This window comes from Carassius auratus, chromosome 50 (assembly GCF_003368295.1).
Source record: "Carassius auratus strain Wakin chromosome 50, ASM336829v1, whole genome shotgun sequence".
Classification (NCBI taxonomy): Eukaryota; Metazoa; Chordata; class Actinopteri; order Cypriniformes; family Cyprinidae; genus Carassius; species Carassius auratus.
Window position 1 is genome coordinate 16,374,970 of NC_039292.1, and position 9,563 is coordinate 16,384,532.

At 48.4% G+C, this 9,563-nt stretch overlaps 1 protein-coding gene across 1 annotated transcript in view; it reads right to left on the bottom strand.

Moving 5' to 3' along the window:
* zfc3h1 (zinc finger C3H1-type containing) overlaps nucleotides 1-8,209 on the bottom strand; it is an 18,467-nt gene extending 10,258 nt beyond the window's left edge. The window contains exons 1-21 of the mRNA XM_026239440.1: nucleotides 7,659-8,209; nucleotides 6,147-6,530; nucleotides 5,984-6,057; nucleotides 5,561-5,810; nucleotides 5,281-5,489; nucleotides 5,079-5,199; nucleotides 4,934-4,995; nucleotides 4,528-4,737; nucleotides 4,293-4,454; nucleotides 4,072-4,209; nucleotides 3,749-3,864; nucleotides 3,525-3,647; nucleotides 2,950-3,124; nucleotides 2,736-2,867; nucleotides 2,148-2,660; nucleotides 1,969-2,078; nucleotides 1,668-1,799; nucleotides 1,471-1,592; nucleotides 1,291-1,392; nucleotides 1,094-1,216; nucleotides 837-1,014 (exon numbers count right to left, since the gene is read on the bottom strand). Coding sequence (XP_026095225.1) covers nucleotides 837-1,014; nucleotides 1,094-1,216; nucleotides 1,291-1,392; nucleotides 1,471-1,592; nucleotides 1,668-1,799; nucleotides 1,969-2,078; nucleotides 2,148-2,660; nucleotides 2,736-2,867; nucleotides 2,950-3,124; nucleotides 3,525-3,647; nucleotides 3,749-3,864; nucleotides 4,072-4,209; nucleotides 4,293-4,454; nucleotides 4,528-4,737; nucleotides 4,934-4,995; nucleotides 5,079-5,199; nucleotides 5,281-5,489; nucleotides 5,561-5,810; nucleotides 5,984-6,057; nucleotides 6,147-6,530; nucleotides 7,659-8,043 — 3,821 coding nt within the window. The 5' untranslated portion in view covers nucleotides 8,044-8,209. The remainder of the gene's footprint in view (nucleotides 1-836; nucleotides 1,015-1,093; nucleotides 1,217-1,290; nucleotides 1,393-1,470; nucleotides 1,593-1,667; nucleotides 1,800-1,968; nucleotides 2,079-2,147; nucleotides 2,661-2,735; nucleotides 2,868-2,949; nucleotides 3,125-3,524; nucleotides 3,648-3,748; nucleotides 3,865-4,071; nucleotides 4,210-4,292; nucleotides 4,455-4,527; nucleotides 4,738-4,933; nucleotides 4,996-5,078; nucleotides 5,200-5,280; nucleotides 5,490-5,560; nucleotides 5,811-5,983; nucleotides 6,058-6,146; nucleotides 6,531-7,658) is intronic.
* Between the last annotated feature and the right edge of the window lie 1,354 nt (nucleotides 8,210-9,563).

Here is a 9,563-nt window from a genome sequence, read left to right on the forward strand (position 1 = left end):
ACACAGCTAACACAGACAAATACTATCACAAAATAAATCATCATATGGTAATACTCGAGCTGGGCTATAAATCAAATAATAGCAATAATACCGCAATAATTTTGAAGATGATGTGAAATTTTTAAATAGTGAATATTGAAGATTTCAAATTCAAGCATACTTTCCCAAAAGAACAAGTCGAACATCCAAAAACAGTTCTTCCTGCACTTTTGCTTAATTTATCTGCTTTAACTGATCTGAAAACTAGCTGGAGATTAGTGATCTTAATGAAAGAGTTAATAATAAAGGCAGAGAGAGAGCACAAGTCTTTGGTGTTCAGTGCCAGTGTGCTTCAGCAACTAGCTCCTGGTCTGAGAGGGGTTTCAGTGCCAGTGTGAACATAGTTCAGTAGAAAGACTTGTGTTCTTAGACAAAAACGCAAGTTTAATTATTTATAATCATTTCCCCCAGTTGCACGGTTTAAATAGTGAATTGCATGCACTAAAATGCACTTCTTGTACTTGTTTTGCACTACTTGATTTATCTACATGTGTTTATTAATAAAAAGAGGATCACTTGTTCTACATTTATTTATTTTTTATCTGCTTAAATTAGTACTAAACATTGTGTATTTACTTTGTAACAGTAGCTATTCTATCTAATTTTAATTTTTTTTTATGTGGGCAAGAGAAAATGATGTTTCTTTATTTTTATTTAAAAGCAAATGCAAACTTACGGAGATGTATATCAATATGGTGAAAGCGATCGCCCCGCACTAATTTGATATAAGTGTTGTATGAGAGCGCATTGCAGACAGTGTTTTCAGAGCACGACTCTGTTGGTGTGTGGGGACTCACGTGTCCCTCTGGTGGAGGTACTTGAAGGCCAGTTTGATCCACAGCTGCACGTCGTGGGGACTCTCCAGCACACTGGTCTCCAGGTTACTGATGTCATCCGTCTCGCTGTCGAAGTACCTCTTATCATCCTGCGTGACGCACACATCGGCCGAGGACCAGCGCTCCTGCACGCGTCCGTCTGTCAGACAGGAACAGGTATTAGTCCTGATCTACAGCGTAAGGGGTGTGCTGAGGTCATCAGAGGGGACACGACTGACTGTGACAGATGGGGACCGTCACGTCCACAGGGTTGAGCTCTTCATCTTCCTGTACGGGTGTCTTCACCTTCTGAGCGCCAGGCCTCCACTTCCTCTGGGGTTTACAGGTGGTGAAGGGAGGAACTGCCAGAGAGGATGAACGGTCAGCTGCGGCGCGGACTAAACTCATCTAATACAGACGTGACACGAGCACTCACTGTGTTTCAATCTCTCGTTGACTTTGCTCACGAGCAGCACGGCCTTCTGGTCCGTCCCCATCCGGTCCTTATTGGGCCCAAACAGCTTCTTCATATATTTCTCTGTGAACAGGAGAGTGAAGGCCCATGATCTACAGTTTCCCACTGATCCCCCAGAGACGTGGTGTGAGGTGACGTTACCTGTGGCGCTGCTGATGTCAGCGGAGCTGCTGCTGTCGGAGCAGCCAATCAGAGGCAGGCTGTAGGACAGGACGTCCTGAAACAGCTGGCTCTCTGTGAGGGTGCAGTCCCTCATGTGCTGCCTGAAACACACAGACGGCTTCAGCCAGAGAGCGCACACACACACACACACACACACACACACCCTGCACACATACCACGAGCAGTCGTCATCGTTACACGTGCCGGTCAGATCAAAGCGACAGAAGCACTTCTTCGGCTCGATGAGGTTGCTGTAGGTCACGGAGCGGAGAGAAAGCCTCTCTTTGGTCCGGTAATACGGGCTGAACCTGAACACGTGAGAGCACAGCTAGCACACTGCAAAACTAGCAACAAGCAATGCTCAAAGTATTCAACGCTTAGCAAAGCATTTGGTTTCAGTTTTCAGCTAAATGGAAACTTGAATATAAATAGATGGAATCTGGTGCGTGACAGCTGAAACCGAGGAGCACTCCACACCTGTATGATTTGAAGACTAGTAAAGGACTGTGATATGGTCCGAACACTTCTGGGGTGGTCTCGGCTCGGCTCTGATGAGCTGCCATCGGATCGAAGTCCACCTGCACGACCTGCACGAGACACACAGTGAAAGAGAAGGAAACACTGAGCACAGCGAGAGCACTTCTTCAGGAGCGTACCTTCCCAGGAGTCGTGCTGAGCGAGCGTGTCTCCTCCTGCAGCAGCTCAGGGAGCCCGGCACACAGCTGGTATCTCTGCCGCAGGTCCTCCACGTTCAGCCCCAGCAGCAGCTCCGGCGACGCTTTGGCCTGTTTGAGCGGCAGGGGGGAAGCGGCGGCCGTCTCCAGGTGGCACAGTTTGGGTTTGGTGAAGGAGCCGGACTCTCTGAAGGAGCGGCGGCGGGTGGTGGGCGTCTGCTGCTGCTGCTCGTCCTCCTCACCCTCCGCGTCCTCACTGGACAGGGTCAGCTTGTCCTGGGTGAGGTCGTGCAGCGAGGGCTGTGGTAACGGGTAGAGGGCGCTGGGCATCTGTGGGGCGGCGGGCCGAGGCTCAGCTTGTCGTAACGCCTGGGCCTCTTTCAGTTTCTGGATCTTGAGGGCGTACTCCGTCTCCAGCTGCTGCAGGCGCTTCTTCTGCGCGATGAGCTCTGCGTAATGCACATCTGAGCGATCCACGCGCCGCACCTTCACCGGCTGCGGAGAGTAACACATCAGTTCCTCTGTCACAGAAACACATCCGCTCGTGTGTGTGAGGCGTGCAGCTCTTACGGAGTAGATGGAGGCAGAGGTGTTGCGTTTGAGCACAGCAGGAGCTGCAGCGGCCTGCGCCTGGACCAGATCTCTCTCCAGCTTCAGCGACTGCTGCTTCTTCACGCTCACGCGGTGCTGAACTCTCTGAACCTGCGGGACAACACACCAGGGGTCACCAGAGGTCACCAGAGGCCCAGTCCCTCAGAACAACATCGACCCATGCAACGCTCACCTGCTCCTGCAGCTTCTTCAGCAGAACTCTGTTAGCGCTCACGATCTTCTCCGACGCCAGCAGCTGCTCTTTCAGTCGGCTCACCTTGCCCTCGGCTGCTTTCAGAGACTCTTTCTTCTTCATTTCCTGTTGCAAGAGCTGCTTCAGCAGAGCCTCGTCTTTACACAGCTGTGTTCTGCACAGGAAGCACAGTCGTCAGCATGAGTGCGCATCTTCACTCGTCAAACACACACCAATATACACGCTTCTGCAGCTTTCACCAAGAGTTTAACACAAAGTAAACTAAATAATAAAAGGGAACGTGTCAATATTTTCTGTGGATGTAGAAGTCAAGCACAATGAGATTTATTAGCAACACTTTAAAGTCTAAAAATATTGATCTCAGTTTCTTTTAGATTTGTTTTAGGCAGGACTAGCTAGAATATGAAAATAACTTCTGATCACACTGCAAAAAAAGTGATGTACTTCTTTAATATATTTGTCTTGTTTTCCAGAGCACGATTCTTAAATCAAGATACATTTCCTGCAGAAACAAAATGACACAAGTCTTGTTTTCTGGAACCTGGTGGACTCACTTGTGCTGGTTCAGCTTCTCCTGCAGATCTGCTGCTCTTCCCAGGACGTCCAGGTCCGAGTCTGAGCCTGCGGGAGACGGGACGCCCACCACCTCCAGCCGGCCGGACCTCTGCTTCTCCAGACTGAACACATCACATGATTAGCAGCGTGGCCATATCCTCACATGTTTCTCCAGATCAAACACTGAACTGGTCACACATCACTGCTGAAGCGTCACACACACCTGGCCATGTCGTCTCGGAGCAGCCGATACTCCATCTTCCTGCTATCAGGAAGTGCTTCTGCACTCTTCACCGGGTTGTTCTCCTTCTCGGACACCGAATGCTTCGGTTTGGCGGCCTGAGAACAAAACAACCCCAAAAACAGCTGAAAACACGGCAAAACCTGATTCTCAAATGAGCCGGTTCTGTTCAGTGAATCAAGAGTCCACAGACAATCACTGGTCCTGCTCTCAAACATGTTTGATACTGGTCACGCATCTAGAGACAAGGCACACGTTTCTGGAAGTGTGTGTTCCTCTTTACACACACACACACACACACACACCTCCACCGTCCTCCGAGCTTCTTTAATCATGGACTCCAGTCCTCCGAACACACTGGGAGCGGGGCTGCAGCTCTCGGCGTCAGAGTCGCTGTCGTCAGAGGCGTTCAGACGCACCACCACAGTCTTGTGTCGCGGCAGCTGTAACAAACACAAGGAAGTGCACACATTAAAGCTGGGTGTCGCAGGCGTAACGACTCCAGACCGTGACCCGCTTCACTCACCACAAACGGGGCTTTGGGAGCCGGCTGTCCCCGTATGAACTTGAGCGCCCGTGCGTGAGAGATGACGGTGTTGAGACTGACGGCCGTGAGGTTGCTCCTGGTGTTGGGTGGAGGCACGGGTCTGAGAGCGGGCGAGGGCGGCCCGCTGCTGCTGGACGCGTCCTACAGAGACACAGAGGGGGTCACACCTGCGCCTCGCTCCGCTCCAGCGCTAACACACACTCATGAACATTACCTCTGCTCGAACCGCTCGCTTGCTGGCCAAGGACTTCAGCAGCTCCTCTCTCAGCAGCATCTCCTCCTCCTCCTCCTCGTCAGCGAACGGAGGCTTCGGCGGCTGCTCGGCTTCATCAGGGGGCGGCAGCGGAGGCAGAGGGGGAGGAGTCGAGCGCACAAACTCCATCTGCTGCAGGTGGAGCTGCCCCACACCCTTCACCCAGAGACCCTTCATACACAAACACTTTTCACTTTAGCTCATTTCAGCGGCTGCAAACATACACTGGATTAAAGTACACTGATGCCCTGATGTATTCGACGCCCTCAGTCCGTACTAAACATGACCTTCATTCCTAATTCAGTATTTTTACTGGATGAAGCAATGGTTTGGTCGTCAGTCGCGTGTTCTTCTGGCTCACACGTACCTGTCTGAGAGGTGTGGACTCCAGAGGAAACATGGGCAGCGCGTCGTGTGTCGGTGACGTGGCTGAAAACAATCATCAACATTCACAGTCAGTCAGAGATGTGAGCGTGAGCCTGAGCTCCGGGTGAGCATCACTCGTCCTGTACCTGGAGAGCTGGTCTCGCTGTCCGTGTCCATGGCCACCTCGTCGTAGTTGTCGTACTGGTAGAGATTCCCGGAGGTGTCCAGACTCTGCTTGACCAGCTTCCTCTGATCAGCATCTGAAGACTGAAGCACACACACACACACACACAGGTCACACACTGAGCCGAGCTCCCGGACGTCCCGTCTCTGGCCCGTCTCACCCACCTTGCTGCGGGAGCGATGTCTGGAGCCCACCAGCTTCATGAAGCGGTTGTACTGCTCGTCCTGGTTGGACAGGTCTCTGATCTTGCGGATCTCGTCCTCTCTCTTCCTCCTCTCCTCCTCTTCCTCTTGCTTGTTCCTCTGCTCCTCCTGCTGTCTCTGCTGCTGCAGTTTCCAGGTGCGCAGCTGCTGCTTCCTCCACGCCTGCTTGGCTGTAATCAACGACACATCAGCAGTGCGGTGTGACAGAGGAGATCAGGGTGTCAGTGTGGAGGTGTCTTACTCATGTGCGCCGGCTTCCTCGCCCTGCTCTTGTCCGGTCTCGCTCGCTCCTGCAGCCTGCACACAGCCGTCCCTCGGTTCCCGCTCATCTTGTTCCTGTCGCACGGAGACTCGCTCTTGTCCTGAGCTTTGGTGATCTTCTCCTTGCTCTCCTTCAGGACCTGCTGCTCCTTCTGCTGCCACTTCCTGCTGGCCGACTGCAGAGCGAGGAGACGCAGCTGCAGCTCCGACAGGTCGTCCTCGTCCTCCTTCTGCAGGACACACAAGACAACCACACTTCTGACCAGTCCTCGAGCGGTCACTTCAACTACCAACAACACTTGATGCTGAACTAGCAGCTCATTTACTCTATTCTATTGTACTTCTCATGCTTAAGTGCACTGTATGAGCATCATCATGTGATATTGTTCAGGTGAGTGTGTACCTTGTGGACGACCGGAGCGTCGTCACTCACTGCAGAGATGTTGAGGTCTGACTCGGACTCCTCGTCCTTCACAGCTGATGGAGAAGAGAAGACGTCATTATGATGTGTTTGCTCTCCTACAGGATCAAGCAGTGTGACAGTATTAGTGTTGGATCTGTGCTACCGTCGTCGTGATTGCCGGTCTTCTCCGCCGCGTCCCCGTCCGCTCTCTGCACTTCCTGTGCGGCTCTGCTGTTGAGAGCGTCTCGGTCGGAGGGCGTCAGCAGCTTCTGTCTCAGCGGTCTGATGTTGAACGCCTGAAACACCTTCTTCTCCTCCTTCACAGCAGAGACGGGCTCCTCCAGCACCTCGGGCGGCGGGACGGGGTCAGCGGGAGCCGGCTCGTCCTCCTCCTTCAGGGCCATCCGCTCCTCCTTGCGGATGCATTCGAGCTCCAGCTGGATCTGTTTGTACTTCAGCAGCAGATCCTCGAAGCTCTCGTCCATGCTCTCTGCTTTAGGGACGCTGGTCACCACCCTCCGCATCTGACATCTGCCGCCCGCTTTCTCTGAGAAGCAGTTAAGAAGCACTCGGACGGCACGACTGTGTAACTGCAGCATCAGTGGGACAGAACGGGAGTATTCACTCCTTTACTTGAACTCACATTACTTCAAACCAACACTTCAATATGTTTTCTGTGTAACACAAAATGTAAAGATTGTTAAATGTATTTTTCTCTATCCACCTGTTTCCCAACCTGTCTACTACACTGTAGTTTATAGAAGGCATTTCTAGACAACTATAAATAACAATCATCCTCATCCGTTAGAACATTTTCCTTCATGTTCTACTTTCAGACGTCAGTAGATTATCATAACACTTTATATGACATGGTAATAAGAAATAATAAGGAAATAATGAGAGCTGTTTATTCACTGCATTTTTCCTTTGCATTATTTTCTCTTTTCCTTTGTCTTCTGCTGAAACAATAATACGGTAGAATATAAATACGGTAGAATATAAACATCTCCATGCATCTGTGGTCTGCTGTCTCGATTTAATATGCAATTAATCCCATTAATAACTCACTAAACGCACTATGAATCTCTCTTTTTCTTCCTAAATAATAATCTTTCCAGGTTTGTTTTCACACGGATTCTTTGAAATGTGCTTTTCTCCTCTTTCAGCTTCTAATCACAAGCAGTCATGTTTACGGGAATGTTTCTGAAGCAGGGAAAACTGACTGAAAGAGAAAAATAGAAATAATTCACGATGACCTCATCAACACACACACACACACACACAGAGAGAGAACAGAGCATATTTACACACAGTCTTCAGAGTACAAGACCAATCAACAGGATGATCACAGCATCGAGAAGAACCGTGAGAAAACCGAGTCATGACACTGTGTGTGTGTGTGTGTGTGAGCACATTGCAGTAGTCTAAGTGAACTGCTGAGAATATAAAAATAAATGATATATAAATTATTATATAAATGATGAAAGTATAAATGATGACAGTTATCCCAGTAGTCAAACGCGTTCGTCTTCACGTCACGACAGCGCATTATTGCGGTAGCGGTGATCTCAAGACGGTAATATTTCACACCGTGTTATTCTCTCGCGATCTTACCGCGGTTCTGGGATTTTACTATAATAACGTAACTCGTGTGTCGCGGCTCACGTAAGGATACGTTTCCTGTTCGGTGAGTCGGTTCTGCAGCCGTGATTCTCCGCGAAGCGCTCCGTCCAGTCTCGGTTCCAGTCTGACGCTCGGTGAGCGCGGTATCTGAAGCGGCCCAGCGCGCCGTGACTGCGCTCCCAGAAGCCGGAGCCCTGCCGGAGGCCGGAGGGGAAGGGCGGGTGAACGGCTCTCAGCGGCACCGGGGCGCTGTTGTTGAGCATGGGTCCCGGTAAACGCGGTCTCTTGTTCATCATGGGCCGGCTGGGGCGGGCGCGTCGCGGAGGCCGCGCGTTCTGCCGCTGCCGCTGCGGCTCGTCGTCGAAGATTTCCCCGTCCTCCAGCTCACCCTCCTCTTTAGGAGACGGACAGCCCGAATTCACCTCCATTACTGACATTTTCGTTTAACTGGACGCGGTTACTTACAGTTCATGCTGATGATTAGGATTCGATAGCTCGCATCGCTCAAGGAAGCGACAAACGCTCGACTAAGCAGCTTTCAGTGGAACATCACACTCATCTGTACTGCTCGTGCTCCACTCCGAGTATCGCGAGATTACACGCACTTCCCGTCTCAAACCCTTAGATATGACGGAGAGATTAGGAGCGTTCGACTACAGAGCAGCCAAAGCAAAAGAAACTAGTATTCTTTTTTATATACTATTTAATACAGCACAATCTTTACAAGAATAAAGTTCAACATAATCACATACTATTTAAATACTAATAAAGTGGGGAAATATATGCCTTTATCCGTGTTGTATGATAAACGTGACTCAGTGCGACTACACTCTTAAAAAAGCTTTAACCCTTCCAAAAACACAGATTTGTGGCCATTATTGGAACTGAAAAGGTTCGTCTAACACGTGATCGTTGTCGTGCGGTGAATCTGGCCAGTCGTGAAGCAGCCGTGACGTCATCAGCGCTCCTGCCGGCGCTCTGAAGAAACTGCGGCAGTGCCCTAGATGCATTTTTCTGGACAATTTCTTTTTACAATATTCATCGGAAGAGAGCAAGGTTACTCCCTGAAAAATTCTGCATTTCTAATAAAATTAAAGAGGTACATTTTTTTTAATTTTGCATAATGTTTATCCAACAAACTCTCAAATTGCTCTTTTTTATCTTTACTACATTTATTATATTATTTAAATCAGGTTTAATATCTTTGGGAGAACGTAAGTTATTTATCTTCTTTTATATAAGGTGATTTAAAATTAACATTGAAATATATATTTTTGTATTTTTCTGGTAGTAACCATGCTATCAGTCATGTTATAAGTGTTTTATTCATAAATCCAAATATCTCAATACGTTACCTAGATTTGACGTCCTTCTTGCAGAGATTTTGCTTATTGTAAAATCTCTAAAACACATTGATAATAATAAGAATAACGTTTATTAAGGCTTATTGTGATATTATACTTAATGATTGATTGCCCTGGCCTTTCTTTTCCCCCATATTTCTTCATCTGTCATTGTTTCGTCTTGCAATAAAAATAAAATAAGAGAGAGAGAGAGAGAGAGAGAGAGAGAGAGAGAGAGAGAGAGAGTCTGAGTCCATAGACCTCTTTACTAAATAATAAAGACTTGTAAAATCTTGTACTGATCAGTGTGTTCATTATTAACTACAAACCTCAACTGGTTTTCGTTATATTAAATAAAATATACATATTATATAGAAAACAACAGCTTAAACATAAAAATGAAATGTTGACTTGACAACTACGTTAAACAAAGCAAGCCTAAATTTAAATACTACAATTATTAAAAACCAAAGCCAAGTAGACACATAAAAAACTACTGATAAAATAGGCCTGATAAAGTAAAATGAAAATATAAAAAATATGAATGAATTCTATAACCGTATATAAATAACACTAATCATCCAACTGTTTCTGCAGTTCTGTTGGCGGACACG